Consider the following 17,972-nt stretch of genomic DNA (forward strand, 5'->3'; position numbering starts at 1 on the left):
ATATCTGTAGGTTTATATATAAAATCTCCAACGTTTATTTTAAATTACAGTTTATTTTAGTTTACACTGAAATACGAGTACGTCTTACTGGTTTGATGACCATCAAAAGACTCGTCGTTCTCGTCCAGTTACGCGATAGCGTCCCTTCGTTGTTCTTGTCTTTCTCTTTTTTGTTTTTACGTTCGTCAGGGTTGATGTGTTGCATTTGTTAGTAATATGTGTTTAAAAGTTGCGTCCACTTCTAGTTTTCTTGCGTCCGTCTGTCAGTCCCATATTCGGCCCTCCTGACTCAGGATTCGACCCGAATTCTGAACCACAGGGTTTAATGTACTCGGACACGGTCGAGGTCAAATTAGGTCCTTCAACTTCATGAAGCTTTTGTACTTTATAACGTCCATGTGATAACTTTTCGATGATTTTGTACGGTCCAAAGTATTTTCTTTTCAATTTTAGATTTGGTCCAAATTGAGTACGATTTATAGCGAAATTATAAAGTTAATGATCTAATTAACTTTATAATTTCGATTTTCTTTGCGTTTTCGGTTATAATTTCTACGATTTTCTTCTTGAATAGCCGAAATGTTTTGTTTGGCTCTTTGTCGTGCTTCGTTTCGATCTACCTCGAACGATTCAATAGCTTCCGTTTCCATAATTTCATCTAATCGTGGTAAATCCGAAAGTCTCATGTCACATCCGGTTAACAATTTGAATGGTGCTATCTATGTGCTTCTCGGAGGAGAGTTATTTATGTATTGTTGGACTTTGCCAATAAATTTATACCACTGATCTGGATTATCTTTCGAAAGCTTTGATAGCATAGGAATTACTATCTTGTGTATACGCTCTACTTGGCCATTTCCCCTTGGTACTCCGGTAGTAATAAGTAAATGCTGAATATGATTATTTGTGCAATAATCCTCAAAGGCGTGCGATGTAAATACTGAACCTCTATCTGTAATGATTCTTCTTGGATTGCCAAACGTGGTTTCTTGCTTCGTCAATCGATCGATCACTGCATTAGTGCCCGTATCTTTTGTGGGATAAAGCCACACAAATTTCGAAAATGCATCCACAACTACAAGTATATAATTATACTGCTTTCGTGTCGCCGTGAGAGGAGCAACGTGATCTATATGGGACGTCAACAAAGGCTTATCCTCTTTATCAATTGGTGCTAAAAAGCCATCTTTTTTACCACATTTCGAATTTACGACAATGCAGGCAATGCAACTATTCACAATTTCCGTAACTTTCTTTTCTAGTTGAGGAATGTAAAAATCCTTCTCTAAGCAGTCCTTTGTTTTCTTCACTGAAAAATGTCCTTGACGATTCATATTGGCCACTATGAGTTACGAATGATGTGTATTTGCGAGAACTCTTATCTACCGGTACGTGTAGGAAACCATTTGCTAAATCGTCAATTAAGGTCATCGGGAAATTATCCCGTACGATTTTCAAATTTAGTTTACGATAATCGCAACAAAGTCGTTTTGTGCCATTTTTCTTTGATACTAGTACAACAGGCGAAGCGTAGTTTGAGCAACTAGGACGTATTATACCTTCATCTAACCACTGTGCCACTTGCTTGTCTATGATTTGCTGCTCCTCATAACATACCCTTCGTGGTGGTTGGTAAACTGGAACCGTCGGTAAAAATAATTTTCATATTCACCGGAGAACTATCGTCTTTCTTTGGTATATACTGTTTTATCATTTGCTTCACTGCCTCTGTTGATTTTTTATTTAAATGAGTTAAATCATAGTCTTGTTCATTTATATCAACGTTAAAACATAAATTTGAAAAAATATTAGTCATCAAATCATCATCGTTTGTTAAATTATCTTTGACTCTCATTGCATTATTAATCGGCACAGACAACTTTCTTTAAATTCAACCCCATTTTCACGAACCAACATATCGAAATGTTTCAATATTAAATTACCCAAAATCACTTCGTAACTAATGCCGGTCGTTGCTACTACATGAAACGTCAGATCAACGATACTCTGATCAATTTCTACTTCTATATCAAAGCTTCCTATCGTTGATATTTTCGCTGCACCAATACCAAATAACTGCTTTTGTTCCGTTGTTAGCTTTATACATATATCTGTCCAACTTATTAAATGTGTCGCATCTCATTAAACACAAGTTACAACCAGTATCGATAAGCGCGCTCACTTCTACATTACAAATCCGTATATTTTTAAATTTTAACTTAAATTTTGCAAGTTCGTCAATTGAATTTACACGACTGTGTTCCCGCTCAGTGTTCCCACCTTTTATTACTTTACACACAAAAGATCTGTGTCCCATCTTCTGGCACTTAAAGCATTTGAATTGCTTCGACGGACAATCTCTAGCTATGTGCGAAGGTTCACCACATTTATAACATCTTTTATCGATTCTTAATGATAACGAATTCTCCTGTTTTATTTTATCATTTATATTTACGCTTTCTTCAGATTTTCAACTTTTGGTTCCTGCTTGATTTTTTCGTAAACTACTAACTGTTCTTTTAGTTCTGTCACAGTTTTGGCTTGGTAGAGAATAGCTTTACTATACTTAGATCCCGGAATGCCATCTATAAAATATTCCAACAAACTTTTGACACGCTTACACATGCTTGTACAAACGAACTTTTATTTTTAAATTTATTAAAAAAAAAAAAACAATTAATAAGGGAATACAGGAATAAATTATTATAATTTTACAGCCGTCGACCTGCCTTCGATGTTCGCTTTCTCTTCGACTTCACTTCAACAACTCACACCGAGTAGTATCTTCTGTCACATCAACTCAGAGACGTATTTTGTGGCAAATACGCTCAGAGGCGCATTTTTGTGGCGTGACACTTTCTTCATCCAAGTGAATTGACTTGCTTATCTCCATCAAAGCATATAGGTATTCACTAACATCTATGCACATCGGCTGCTGATAACTTATTTCCGAATTCATTAGTTAGTGCTAATTTTAAAGAATTCCAATCGCGCAACCCGGTTTGACTACCCACATAAGTTTTTGCAGCACCCCTCAATAACTGTTTCGGATAAACGAATTTTTGTACATCAATCCAATTTACTATTTCTGCATTTTCTTCTATTTCTTCGATCCATTTCTGTATATCAGACGTATTTGTTTCATCAAAAGTAGAAAGGCTTTCTTCGATATCTTTAAGCGTGAAATGTGCACAACCTTTAGGTGCAGATGGTTCAGTACGTTTTTGGATAAAATCGCATTCAGACTGATTGGACTGAAAATCGCTCTCTTCATTTTCGTCATCGTCACCGTCGTCAATCAGGCCTAAATGTTGGAGAAGTCTTCCCCTCAGTTCATGTTTTCGTCCACTTACTCCTAGTCCAAATTCCCTTAGTTTGTCGTTTAAAGTCGTCACTGTCATTTTTAAAATAGCGTCTGCATTCATGTTTACAATATTAAAATATATGTTAATAAACTATGTATATAAAATACGTATAAAGTAATTTAAAAATATATCTTAGTTTAAGACAGCGTAAGTATTTTTTTCAGAATTACATCAAAATTCTTTAGTAGGTCAACTGACAATTCGAACAGAATGTTTTAATACAGTAAAGTTTAGTTTTCATAAATTTCGTTCATTTTGACTTCTTCTTCTTCTGATAATTTAATATTTCCAAAGCTAGAGACTAAGTCACAGTTGGCCTATTCATATACCGTGTAACCAATACTCCTCACTATTCCTCAATTAATCATTGAAAAAGTTATTACTATAACTTAATAAATACCGGGTGCAGCGTAAACTATTAGAGTTTAAATTTCACTTTCTTAATATATTTTATTTTTTAACAAGAGGTACCTTCAATGTTTAGATCTTTGATTCTAAAATTGAAATTCAAGTTTCTCAACTTACATTAAATTCATGATTGCCGGCTGCTTCGATCTTCCTCCTGTCCTGATCCGCCAATGGAATAGCTGCTGCTCGTTTACGATAGCTGGTTGATTGCAGTTGCTGGCTGGTCCTTGATTCGATCGACTTTCAGCGGCCTAATCCTGATTGTTTGTGGCAGCTGGTTGCTTGTAGTTGCTCGTTTTTAACCGACACCGACAAACTACTTTGCTTAAACACAGCCCGACGTTGGGCGCCAATTAATTCAAAATGCCTATTTTGTTTGTATTGACTTTATTACGAGTATTCGAGTGGGGCGCGTCCAGCTCGAAGAGCACCAAACATTATACTGAAAATTATTCTAATTATAAGCTACCTGTTGCTGTTGCTGCCGCCGCTGCTGCGTAGCAGTTGTGGTGTTGCGAGCTGGTATATGCAGGCGTGAGAACGAATAATTGCTGACTCAGTCCACGCGCAACCTTTGGATGCAAGTTAAAACTTGTTATTTCCGTTCATGATTCTGAGTCCGCTACTTGTTGCTGACTCAGGCCACGCGCAATATTTTGGGGCTCCTTCAATTACATTCTTGCGTCGCGTACGCGCGTGCACGCACGTTACAAATAATTTACTTGAGTGTTATAATGATTGTCTTTACGTTGTATGATTATATTTTGAGTGCACTGAGAGTGTATAGTGCTGAGATGTCCTTGGATTGATGTAGCAGATTGTACTGACGCTGTCCAGCCGGCGTCCGTTGACACGCGACCGATTATATTAATCGCCGAGTGCAAATATGATGAGTGTGTCGGCGTCTTATAACTTTAGTGCACCGGTACTAATTAATTACCCACGGTTCCTGTGTATCAGGGCGTGAGCAAAACCGTGGTGAAGTGATGCAATAATTAATTAGCACGAGATGAGCCAAAAGAGCTGGATGATTGCGATTGCGAGATGTAGCACTTGGAGACGTATAGATTACGTGAATGCCCGATGTGAACTGATACTATATGAATATGCATGAGTGGACGCTATGGTAGTCACATGATTGACGGCGTGTAATTGGCCGGTGTGATTGGCAGATGATAAGTGGAGTGACGTCTTGAGCCGTTAATTGGTCAATGCCAAGGTCAAGACGGATGCGTGCGCATAATGAGGTGCGTGAGATGATGGGCAGAGTGCTTTTATTTCTTGTTATAGTGTGACTAGAGTGTGGGCAATGCATTGGCAATTCGTAACAGTACCAGCTTAATACTAATTATATTCTAGCCTAAAAATCAGCAAACTACACTCCCTGAAGCCATCCGCTGCTAGCTGCACTGTTTTTACCTACGTTAGAACGTTTAGGGATAAAAAAAAGAGCTTTGGCCTTTTTTTTCACAACCGCCTTTATTAAACTGACCTAATTGACATTGCTTGTTAGTTTTCTTACTCCTAATCATAGGGCTAGCTGTACTAGCTATATTTGTTTGTTAGTGCGCTTAATTCTAATATTAAGATTAACTGTATGGACATTCTTTGTATGTATTTTTATAGTTGAGTTGACGTTGACATGGCAGGAATACGCTCATTCTCAATTCAACTTAGCTGAATTTGGAACCTATATGTGTAGGGGTGGTATTTAACAGGTATTTCTAAACAAACTACTAGAAATGTAAAAATAATGAATAATATATGTATCGTTATATTTACGATTTTGTATTCAACTTATTTGCTTTCTGCGTCGCGCTTCTCTGCTTCTTCGTTCAACTTCTATGTTTCCTCCCTCCGCTTATTCAACTTCTTCAACTTCTTCAGCTTCTCTGCTTCTTCGTTCAACGTTTTCAACTTTCGTAACTTTCAAATTGCTGGTTGATGCCACCAATTGGTTTCTATTGCTTACTTCTTCGCTGCTACCACTTCTCGCTGGAATTTTTTTTATTTCATACGAATGGACTACATTAGCTATTTTTTCGCCGTTGATTCGTAGGACGACGAACAATTAATCTCGCTTCCCGAACTTTCCAGAATTTTAGTATGTTGAGCCCCCAAACTGTAGCGGTGGATTCGTATTTATTATAAGAAAAGTGTTTATTTTACAAAAATGTTCTTATTTTATTTTACAAAATATTCTTAAAAATGTTTTAGTTTTCGTTTCAACTGGCACCGTGCTCGTCCGCATATCGACTGACTGTCATTTTCAAAGTCTTCGTTAGCCGTTTCTTTGTCGCTACTCGTTCCTTCGTCGCTACTCGTTGTCTATTACAGTCAGTGTTGCAGTTACTGTCCGTACGTTCGCCCACTTCTAGTCTGTCCCACGTATGTATGTTATTACGATATTATTATGCTAGTACGATATTAAGCATTGTAGTATATAAGTATATAATTACTACATGTTTAGAGTATGGGAATGTAAATCGCGAGTTATGTTATTAAAGCTATAAGTTAAGATGCATTTCCGCTATGCTTTACTCATTATTGCTGATTACGCATTATTACTTTTATTTAGCAATTGTTAACATTAGCCTTAAAAGCGATTGTCCCGAGAGCCTATCAAAAATAGGGGAGTTTTTTATAATTGATGTAAGTATTTTGATCATTGGAAAGATCTTTGATCTCCTTAAGATCTATATTCACGGGGGGCATCTGGATAAGGTCCAGGCTTGAAGATATGATTATTCTGTTTGGTGCTTTCTCCAGAATTTTCGAAAAAATATTATACCGAGAATGATAGTTGCAACGGCTCCGAGTGAAAGGGAGCTATTGGATATCGTTGCTGTCTTCAGAAGATTTATTCTTCGTATGTTATCAATATGAAACTTCTTTAAGGCCTGGAGAGAAAGTAATTCAATTCGATTTCTTTCGATTGGTGCTGGTTGCAGGACTGCTGGGATTGCCGGCAGTGAAACCAAATCGTAATTAATGTAAAATTTATGATTTATTTTTAACGTTGAGTTATGAAAATTAATAAGGTGTGTCCCTGATAAATTTTTCTGCATTCCCTTAGCATCTATTACCCCTTGAAAGCCATTAACTAATATGGGTCCGGGTTTTACTTCTTCGATTTGTTGGATATGTTGTCATCTGGTAATCTAGATTTATTTATGTTTATTATCTCATTACGCAAAATTGATGCTGCAGCTTGTAGAATATCTTGATCTTGTAAATGAGTAAATAGTGAATCATCAATAGTAGTTATTGCTTTAGGTGCAACGACTTTTTTATTATTTGATTGCAAGATATGAATTTGATCTTTAAATTTATCACGAATTTTGTCTTCTAAATAATGGGATCTGAATCGAACACTGGATGTTTCTTCGTTATTTACCTCTCTGAATGAGTCATTATATTGTTTATATAAATACGAAACAAAATAACATCGCCCACGTTTAATTACGTTCTCTTCTATTAGAGAACAGATTTCTTCAAAAACAATTTGATGATTTTCTCGGGAAGCATGCCATGATGAATGCGCTGGTTTTTTTATTGATGAGGTTTTTTTGTTTCGAAATTCACTCCGACAAGCATTGTGATAAAAAATTTCTTGAGTTGTAATATTTGTTAGCTTTTTTAGTGTTTCGTCATATAAATCTGTATCAATCTTGAGATCTTCCAGAAGGCTCGGTTGAAATGTTTCTTTATTTGAAGTGTGCAGTGCTTCGATTTTCGAACGAAATTTTTTATTTCTTTTTTTGCAAAAGAAGCATACCATACCCAAATTTATTGAACTGAAAGTTTCGGAAGATCAGTTGATTCTGGGGGAACATCGACCTCTTCTTCCAACGCAGCAGTTTGTCCAAGATTTTGATCTTCTAGAATTTCACTTACATTACTATTTCTCTTACCGGTCGAATCTTGCATTGAAGTGTCAGCAATTGTCGAGTTGCTCGTAGATATTGATGACTGCTCATTTAATAAATACCCTGATGAAATACTAGATTGAGTTACAGATGCAACTACATTGTCACTAACGTTAGATAGGTTATCTGCAGTCGAATCTTGCACCAAAGTGTCTGTAATTTCAGATTTACTCGCAGATGTTGATGGTTGCTCGTTTGATGGACATTCTGATCTAACACGTGTTTTAGTTGCTGACAAAACGACATTTTTACTTGTTTCAAGAAATTTTCTCTTCAATGCCGTAAATGAACTATAACATGCACTGTGATAACCTGATTCATAAATATCACTAGGTAAAAGAGTATTTTGATATTTAAGTTTATGAAGTTTTCGTTGTCGCAAAATCATTTGACATTTTCCTATAGTTTCCTCAGAAAACAAATGTACTTTATCATTTTTTTCTTTGGCACAGAAAACACACTTCAATTCCGACGACATACTTGTGATTCACGAAAACAATAATTACAACCATAAGAATTAAAATAAACTTTATAATATTAAATATTGTATTACGCTCAATGAAATGCTTCTCGACTAACGGTCCAAAATAAAGCAAAAGCATGTGACAACATAACCGTTACTCTGCCATTCACTGGCTCTTAGACTAATTGTATACGCATCTTGCAGTGTTTGTGTTAAATACACTTTTGTTATCAGTCATGAGATATTTGCAACTTTTATGAGGAAAACTGCACGTACATTATTGTTGGTTACCTCTTAGTGAAGAACCCTTTCCGTCAACACTTTCTGCTCAGCTAAGGACTTCATAATTATGTCATTTTGGTTGACAATAGTTTCTGCATTGCATTTGGTAATGAATAATAATAAGAATTAAGATGTAGTGAAATTATTTATATTTAATATAAATAATAATCTGTTTTAAAAGGATTAATTACCTTGAAGCTTTTGTATAGTGTCTGAAATGAATTTTTTTACATTTAAATTAATTTAAGTTTCGCTAATTTTTTGCAATTCGAATTTCTTACTGTTCATCTCCTTAAATTGTTGCTCAATATTTTCCTTGAGGCTGCTACAACCTGGGCAGCAGCTTGTTTCGTCGCTATCTGTAAACCCATTTCTATGAAGCCAAGTTATATACAACATTTTTATTGTAGTTAATACTTACACTGAGACATTGGTTGAATACTGAATGTGGAACGTTTAATATTTAGTATCGACATCTAAACTTTTTATACTTTTTTTTATTAACTTTGTACTATTTTTAATTTAATAAATAACTTTATCTTTTAAAATTTTGTGTCACTTTTGCTTGCACACGATTGAGCAACTGATTCACGGACAATTGACTACAGCCTACTAATAACGAAAAGAGAGATTCCAAAGAACTAACAGTAAAGATGCGAAAATAAATCAAAAACAAAAACACGTGCATTCTCTATGCTCGCCCTGATGTGGGATATTTATGCATTACATTGTAGTTAGCTTTTAGTTAGTTCATAAAAGTTAACTAGAAATGTGTTTTTTGCGTAGTTGACTACCGAATTGCTGGCAGGGTGGCGTTCGGGTACACTTGTGTTAGTACTTCTTCTATGTATTCATGACAGTTTATCTTTGTGTCTAGTTTTCGTAAGAAACAATATTTAGTGTACCTATCTATAGAGCTAAGATATTGCGTGTTATTGATATGGAATATGTCCATTTGAATGTACTCTCCTGTTTGTGTTGGAATTGGTGTTTTTCCTATAGGTTGTCGTTCGTACTTATGTTGTAGACATATCTCGCAGTCTATTGTTTCTTTTTTACACATTTCTTTAATGTTAGGCCAGAAATGAGTTAATAGTATTTCCTGTGTATTATTTTTGTAATTTCTACGGCCACGTTTGTGTACTTGTGTGATTATTTCAATCTGCTCGTTTCTGCCATAGGATATGGATATTGTTTTGTCCATATCGGATCTTCTGATTCTGTCCTAATTGATGCTTGAATGGTGGTTGTGAAGGGAAATGTTTCACTAATACAATTATTTCTTTTCATGAGTTTGTCTACCTGGTCTTTGAATTGTTCATTATTAATAGTATAGTTAATTGTTTGTTCATTTTTTGAAAGTATCCTTTTTTGGTACTTTAGGCTATAATTGAATAAATTTATTTCTGCTTTCATTTGACGTAATCCTTCTTCCCCAAGAATCATGTCGAATTCGTTAAGCTCATTGATTTCAAAAAAGGTTAAATGATGGCCGTACATCGTGATTACATTTTTAGAGTCTATGACGGAATAACCATGAAATGTGTTAGTTTTAAATGGTTTAACTTTAATTGATTTCCCTATGTTACAAATTTTATTTATATAATTGTTTGTTGATCCTGTATCTACTAATAAGTTAACGAGCGTGCCTGTTAGGCCACATTTTGTTTGAATGCAGGGCAGCCCGTTTATTCGCCTAAAAAATGCTCCCTGCTTCATATTGTTCTTCATATTTCGAGCAGTCTACAGATTCTAAATCTTCTTTTGGTTTGATTTATTTTGTGTGTTGCATTTCCATTGCTAAATTCCTTATTTCCTTTGTTCGCATTATGTCTATTATTGAAGCTACGATTCACTACGTTACTTCTTGTTGTTTTTACAAATCGTCTGGAGCTGTCTATGCCCATTGGAACTGTTAATTTGCTGCATCCTGTCATTTGCTCGATATTGCTGCTGGTGACGATATGAAGATTGGTTATGGTTGAAGTGAGGATTATACTTGGTCTTGTAGTTGTGTCTTGATGGATCATCATATTCTGTCTTGTTTTGTGACACAAATTGTTGGTGACGTTGTGTGGGTTGAAAGCGAGGATTTTGGTTGTATCTCGGTGGAGTAGATTATATCTCGAATTACTGGTTTGCGTTGTCATGATGGATGGTACAAGCTATTGCATACGCTATTTCCACACTCTAAGTTGTTTGGATTGTTGCCATACAACGTTCCACTTGTGTATTTTGAATTTAAGCCCAGAATGAATGTCCTGACTGCTTCTTGGTTAGCATAGTCCTTCATATCCATACTATTATGCTTATTAGACATCTCAATTTTGGATAATGCTAAATTGAGCGCTTTGGACACATTGCTATGGAATTCTGCTAGGGATTTTCTTCCTTGTATAATTTTTTTCATTTCATCCAATAAAACGTATAGGGGACGTTGGTCGGCAAAGGTATAGTCCAATCGGTTGATAATGGAGTAAAAATTCATCTTCGTTTTGCGGTTTGTCAAAATATCAGCCGCTTGTCCTACGATCTTTGTCCTTATGATTCCGAGAGCGCTGTAGTATTTTGGATGATGGCTCAAGTTTTTTATGGCTTCCATGAATGTCCATACTTGTGACCTCCATGATCTGTATGCTGCCTGACTGCCATCAAATTTAGGCAGTGATCTTTTGGATCGACGACGTTGAGTTTGATGTCCTCAAGTTCGATGAATGGTGTCACTTCTGGAATATATTGTTGTTCCATTGCTATTAGTCGTTGTTTCAGTTCTTCTTGTTGCTGCTGCAGAGATGACATCAGTGACGCCATTTGTGCATGCATTTGAGCCATTTGTTCTTCCATTTCGGTTTGCGGTTTTATTTGTCTGTTGTCGTCAAATGTTTGTTTTTTTATTGACTTACGAAGTTTTTTTAGTGCGTCCAGGTTTGCTAGTTAATTAGTGATGTATTGTCTGCTTTTTCAGGATCTATACTTAGTGATGTATTGCTATTTCAGGATCTATACTTCTGTTTTTTTTTTTGTTAATTATTTTAGCACTTTTTTCAAACATTTACAGCCCGATTCTGTGCACTTGATAAATTCACCATCTTGCTTATTTATCAAAATTTATTATTTATCAAGTCTTTGGTATTCTGTGTCAAAAACCAAAAGCTCTTTTCTAGATAAATTATCAAGATGTCAAATGCTCTTGACAAATTCAACAGCTGTTTGTGAAAATATTGTGAACACATTTTAATTGTAATTTTGATTGAAATTAAATAAAATAAAATGGAAGAAGACATATTATTATTGTTGCTGTTAGAAGAGGAGGAAAATTTAGAAAATAGAGATCGCGCGCGTTATTTCAGGAGTTTGAGGGATTCTACTGATCCATTTGCCCTCAGTGAAAGTGAGTTCATGAAAAATTTCCGACTGCCGCGTGATATTTGCCGGAGTCTAATAGATGACTTACGGCCTCATGATCAACAAAAGACTTCATTGCCTTTGACCATTAGAGTCCTGGCAACTTTAAATTTCTTTGGTCACGGTTCCTACCAAAAATGTGTCGGTAATAACTGCAACTTGCCAATGAGTCAGTCGTCACTCTCGAGAAGTATGCGGGCCGTGGCCAAACTTATAGTAAAAGTTAAAGGAGAAGAAATAAAATTTCCTAGTTCCACTGAGGAAGAAAATATAGTCAGAACCGGGTATGTACATACATGTGTATTAAAACAATTGGATTCATCTAAATTCACTGAGTTCAATTTCAGATTTTTCACAAAATACGGAATAAAGAGTACTATAGGAGCAATCGACTGTACACATGTTGCAATTATTGCTCCTGCGTCAAATAATATTGAACGTCCCCTTGGCTTATATTTAAATAGGAAGGGCTTCTACAGCATTAATGTCGAAGCGGTATGTTTTGCTGTGTATAAACTTAATAACTGACATACATAAGTTAACTTTCTCAGGTATGTGATCACCGTTTATGCTTCACGTTTCTGAATGCTAAATTTCCGGGTGCGACACATGACTCTGGAATTTGGGCAACTTCTGACCTACGAGAGCATCTCATTCGTCAACACACCAATGACTCTGTAGGGCACCGAAGGCAGTCGTGGCTGATTGGTGACCAAGGTTACCCTTTAGAACCTTGGCTCTTAACACCGGTCGGAAATCCTAGTACTTCTCAAGAGCGAAAGTATAATAAGCTACATTGTACTGCCAGAAATTGTGTTGAAAGAGCGTTCGGAGTTTTAAAATCGCGTTTCAGATGTTTGCTGAAGCACCGGGTTCTACATTATTCCCATGAAACGTCCGCATTAATAATAAGCAGTTGTGTTATACTGCATAATATAATTACGAAAGCTGGTATTACCATGCACGCGGTGGACAACGAGGTTGAAGAAGACTCTGACCATGTAGTTAATTCCGGTGACTGTTTGCAGTATACACGAGAAGGTGAAAGGATAAGGGCAAGATATATATCTACACTTTAACACATTATTACACTATACACTACATTACTACTAACAATATGCATATATACACTGCACAATGACATTACACATTAACCTACTCCTGTTACATTATCCGTCTATTATTACACAATATAACGACTGCTAACAATATGTGTATACACAAGTCATATGTAAACAGAATATCTAAACAGAAGCACACATCACCGCACTTAAAAGTAACCCCTGCATAGCCTGTGTCAGGCACATGCTAAGCTGCTCGGTCTGAGTCACGACATCTTCAGCTACAGAATAACACAACCAGATATAATTATTAACAACATTGTTTCATTAGTTTAATTCATTAGTTTTAATAATTTATTTTAATAAAAACAAAGTCCATTAACATACATACATATGGATATGTACAAACAAGAAAACTAAATTTTGAAAAATAAGGAATTAAAAAAAATATAAAATGAATTTCAACTCTAATGACCAGAGTTTTGTTTTAAAACATTTATTAAATCTGCGACAACTCTTGTTAGGTCATGGATGGCATGTATTACTTCCCGGTGCTCCCGACGCTGTTCCTCTTCACGACGTTGCCTGTGTTCTTCAGCAGCATTCCTCTTTGCTATGTTAGCAATAAGAGTGCTAATTAGCTTATTGCGCTCCCCTCGTGATGGCCGTGATGTCCTGGCATCCGAATCGGTGTCAATCTTAAAAAAAAAAATATTATTAAAAACTACGTAAAGGCATATGTATGTTTGTATATATGAATATATATATATGGGCATATGTAAATACATATGCATTATGCAAATATGTATACATATACATTAGGGGTATAACTTTTTTGCAACATAATATTTACATGGCCGTACATGATGAGCAATGGTGAGAAAATATTAACTGCGTTTTTACTTTTTTGTTTTCTTTCAAAAAGTTCCCGCACCAACGCAATTGAATTTTTTTTATTTTGATAAAAATATCATTTACATGAAAACGATGGTCGGAAAACCATAAGTACGTCATACCAAGCGCCGCATATCCATTGACAAACAGGCAACAGTTTTGTTCGGTGTTTGCAATGAAAATGAATGTCAAAATGCAGAGTATAGCCCTTGAGTTCCAACGGAAAGATTTTATTTTTTTCATAATATTTGAACGCTTGTCCCAGCTCATACTAATACTGCATGTCATCGCGCCATTTGATGCATCTTACTTTCAATTTTTCTTTGCCTTGAGCGAAACTTTGTTTTAGAGCATCGAAATTATTGATCATTTCTGAAAATATATCGTACGGAATATTTGGTGATATTGATTTTCCATCCAGTGACTCATCCATTACATGTCTTAAAATTAGATCTAAAATATGATGTTGATAGCCCACATATTGCGGTGAATGTAAACCTTTAGTTGAAAAGTATTTTTGGAGTGAGATAACAACTCCATTTTTATGTCCTGTATTGACGGTTGTTGTATCACACACAATCATTTTGATGGAGCCCCACAGTTGAAAATTATCGAGAACTTCCTTGATGCCTTCAAATATGGTTGAACTTCTTCCATTATCAAGATCCAAGACCGCCAATCTTACTTCTCTGAACTCATTTTTTAGCACCACGGCCGTTTTTCTTTCAAAAAGTTCCCGCACCAACGCAATTGAATTTTTTTTATTTTGATAAAAATATCATTTACATGAAAACGATGGTCGGAAAACCATAAGTACGTCATACCAAGCGCCGCATATCCATTGACAAACAGGCAACAGTTTTGTTCGGTGTTTGCAATGAATATGAATGTCAAAATGCAGAGTATAGCCCTTGAGTTCCAACGGAAAGATTTTATTTTTTTCATAATATTTGAACGCTTGTCCCAGCTCATACTAATACTGCATGTCATCGCGCCATTTGATGCATCTTACTTTCAATTTTTCTTTGCCTTGAGCGAAACTTTGTTTTAGAGCATCGAAATTATTGATCATTTCTGAAAATATATCGTACGGAATATTTGGTGATATTGATTTTCCATCCAGTGACTCATCCATTACATGTCTTAAAATTAGATCTAAAATATGATGTTGATAGCCCACATATTGCGGTGAATGTAAACCTTTAGTTGAAAAGTATTTTTGGAGTGAGATAACAACTCCATTTTTATGTCCTGTATTGACGGTTGTTGTATCACACACAATCATTTTGATGGAGCCCCACAGTTGAAAATTATCGAGAACTTCCTTGATGCCTTCAAATATGGTTGAACTTCTTCCATTATCAAGATCCAAGACCGCCAATCTTACTTCTCTGAACTCATTTTTTAGCACCACGGCCGTTATTTCTCTTTTACCGAATTTCTTCCCATCAAAAAGAAGTTACCAAATATTATTCTTGAGTGAAGTCTTATAATCTTCTTCCAAACGTTCTGCCGCTTTTTTTGCTGCTTTTAAAATTCCTGGTTGTGTTGGTGTTGTTATATTAACTCCTGATTTCGCCAATTCTTTGCATATTTTAGGAGGAATTTTGGTGGCCACATTGGCAGTTGTTACTATTTTCGCTGCTGCCTTTGTTGAACAATTCGCTTGTTTAAGCCTTGAAGGTACTTCAAATTCTTCATAATTCGGGACGCAGCAATCATCGTTCGCGTCGCTTGATGATAATTGAAGATATTGATGAGTTTAATATACTATTATTTTTGACGGAGGTATTTTCTCTCATTTTAAAAGCTATGGATGGGGGAAGCTTTACATCCTTAGTAGTTGTGTACCCAACTTCTCCGTTCGTTCTTATTTGGAGTTCATACAGCGCTTTATCTTCAGTACCAAGCCACATACCGTTTTTATTCGTTACATCAAATAATTTGTTGAATGAGATTACCATGTTTGTTCCACTGCGTTTTTTTAACGATTTCTGGTATGTTTCTGAGTTTTTGTGTTTTACGTTCAAGAGATACTTTTGCTATGATTGGAAAATTAAGTTTTGACCACAAATCAATCAGTTCTTTTTCAACAATCTTGCACCTCTTCACTTTGCTCTTTTCAATTTTTGCCAATGCATTGTATCTTCCAATTATAGCGGCCTGCTTCGGAATTTTGCACAATTCGGTTAAACATTTTTCTTTTACGTATTTGATAATATTCGGTGATGCTTTTTTTTCTATTTATGGGTGTATTATTTTTTTTTTCACAAAATGTAGAAATATTTCTTCTATTTGTGCGTTTTCTTATCGGAATATTGCTCCCCATTAAGAAATCATACCTACTCAAAAAAAAAACGTTTTTTGTGTTAATGATGCCGAAACGTATATTTTATAGTGTTTTATATCGTATCAAATCCACAAAATAGTGCACATTTTTACATTGAGGCTTATGGGATTTGAAAACTTTAAACGCGTTTTTTGCAAATTTTTTTTTTTATCAAAATAAAAAAAATTCAATTGCGTTGGTGCGGGAACTTTTTGAAAGAAAACAAAAAAGTAAAAACCCAGTTAATATTTTTTCACCATTGCTCATCATGTATGGCCATGTAAATTTTTATTTTTGAAAAAATTGTTAAAAGTTATACCCCTAATATACATATATGCATAACTATGTAATATGTATAGGTACTCATATAGATACGAGTATATTGGTGCGAATTCTTGGGTTCCAAATTTAAAGTTTGTTAAATTATTAAAAAGTTCGTATGAAGCTAAAATCTTGGGTTCATATGGCTTTTCTTTGCGAATAAATAAAAGAAAAATAACCCAAAAAAAGAAAAAAAGCCAGTGCGTTTAACCAGTGGCCAGGGGTTTATGTACTTGGACATTGTAGAATAAAATAGAAATTACATACCTGATTATCCGGGCTAAATAACGGTGAATCATATGGAGATTGTGCTGAATTTGGCGATGGTAGTGGGCCTGGCGATGGTAGTGGGTTTGGCGAAGGCAGTGTGTTTGGCGAAGGCAGTGTGTTTGGCGATGGTAGTGGGTTTGGCGATGGTAGTGGGCCTGGCGAAGGTAGTGCGGTTGGCGACAATAATAGGCTTGGCAGTGGTGCTAAACTAGGCAGCCCTAAACCAAAGCTTTCAACAGTTTCCACTCCATCCACAGCTATTGATCCAAAAGCTGCCAAAGATTTTTGTTCGAAATCAGTCAACGGCTTGCCACAGGGCCCCCCTCCAGTGAGCCTCTGCTCCATTTTTAAGCGCCTTGCCCGCGTACGTAGTTGGCTCTTCCAAACACCCATTGTCTGTAAATCAAAATCATTTAACAAATGTAGAAAATATCAGACGAATTACCTCTTTCCACTTAGCTGCAGTACGAGATGGCCCTCTGCACGCATTTAACTGCTCCGCCAGCTGCCGCCACAAATCCTGCATTTGTCGAGGCGATTTTGGCGTATTTTTTCCTATACCGATTTCCGGATGCGCGCGGCAAAATGAAACGTAAGTTTCTAATTGTTCGTGCGTAGCACGTTGGTTTTTTGGTTTCCTATAAATTGAATTAAATATTAAACCATTTATTTCTTTAAAATTAACAATTAATAATAATGAATACTTACGTTGTTGAAGAATCAATTTCGCACTAAACAGCTGATTTCTGTTTACATTACATTGGGAATGACAACAACCTTATATATATGATACCTCCTAATGTAATAATAGAACCTTAATAGAACCTTAATATATGATACCTCCATTAAATCAGTGATAGTTGTGTTTGTAGAGTGCATTTCAACAATGTTTTTTATATCATTTGAGTTTAACAACATGGGATTTATTATCCCTATCTTTGCAAGGGTAGTAGTTGAAATTAAAGTTTCAATTTCATTTATAATGATCCTATTTCTTTCAAGCAACATTTCATACAAGTGACCAGTGTCGATCTGTCCAGCTTTTGAGTTTTTAATGATGTGGTTAACCGTTTCCAGCAGTTCATTTATCTTTTCTTGTATCCTTGTGTTTATTTCTACCTGATGTCGCTCTGAGTCTACGAGTTCCTGTTGTCGCAACTTTAAGTTTTCGAAATCGTCAAAGTCAGGCGTACCTGCGATAACCTTTAGGGCAGTACCCAAAACGTTAATGCTCCTAGCCTGCCT

The 17,972-nt window shown here is 35.7% G+C and overlaps 2 protein-coding genes across 3 annotated transcripts; one reads left to right on the forward strand and one right to left on the reverse strand.

Moving 5' to 3' along the window:
* The first annotated feature begins 512 nt into the window (after positions 1-512).
* LOC125778930 (putative nuclease HARBI1) lies at positions 513-13,312 on the forward strand. Of its 2 annotated transcripts, XM_049458726.1 has the most exons (3): positions 513-12,136; positions 12,200-12,347; positions 12,404-13,310. In XM_049458726.1, exons 1-3 carry the CDS (start codon positions 11,718-11,720, stop codon positions 12,929-12,931), a joined length of 1,095 nt encoding a protein of 364 aa, XP_049314683.1. In that variant the 5' UTR covers positions 513-11,717; the 3' UTR covers positions 12,932-13,310. The 2 variants fall into 2 exon arrangements, with proteins under 2 accessions (XP_049314683.1, XP_049314682.1); XM_049458725.1 differs by having other exon boundaries at positions 513-12,347; positions 12,404-13,312.
* A 56-nt stretch (positions 13,313-13,368) lies between these two features.
* LOC125778934 (putative uncharacterized protein DDB_G0290521) lies at positions 13,369-17,444 on the reverse strand. The gene is made up of 4 exons (XM_049458732.1): positions 17,436-17,444; positions 17,173-17,365; positions 16,725-17,123; positions 13,369-13,611 (listed from the first exon to the last, which is right to left on the reverse strand). Exons 2-4 carry the CDS (start codon positions 17,251-17,253, stop codon positions 13,381-13,383), a joined length of 711 nt encoding a protein of 236 aa, XP_049314689.1. The 5' UTR covers positions 17,254-17,365; positions 17,436-17,444; the 3' UTR covers positions 13,369-13,380.
* Positions 17,445-17,972: the final 528 nt, after the last annotated feature.

Source organism: Bactrocera dorsalis, chromosome 5, assembly GCF_023373825.1.
Source record: "Bactrocera dorsalis isolate Fly_Bdor chromosome 5, ASM2337382v1, whole genome shotgun sequence".
In the NCBI taxonomy this organism is placed as follows: domain Eukaryota; kingdom Metazoa; phylum Arthropoda; class Insecta; order Diptera; family Tephritidae; genus Bactrocera; species Bactrocera dorsalis.

What these genes read in the sequence shown, in the direction of transcription:
- LOC125778934 (XM_049458732.1), bottom strand. Translation starts at nt 17,253, where the DNA reads ATGCAGGATTTGTGGCGGCAGCTGGCGGAGCAGTTAAATGCGTGCAGA. An exon ending in CTGCAGCTAAGTGGAAAGAG is followed by an intron (nt 17,124 to 17,172) that starts GTAATTCGTCTG and finishes TTTGATTTACAG; the next exon opens with ACAATGGGTGTTTGGAAGAG. An exon ending in TATTTAGCCCGGATAATCAG is followed by an intron (nt 13,612 to 16,724) that starts GTATGTAATTTC and finishes TTTTTTTTTAAG; the next exon opens with ATTGACACCGATTCGGATGC.
- LOC125778930 (XM_049458725.1), top strand. Translation starts at nt 11,718, where the DNA reads ATGGAAGAAGACATATTATTATTGTTGCTGTTAGAAGAGGAGGAAAAT. An exon ending in ACAGCATTAATGTCGAAGCG is followed by an intron (nt 12,348 to 12,403) that starts GTATGTTTTGCT and finishes TAACTTTCTCAG; the next exon opens with GTATGTGATCACCGTTTATG.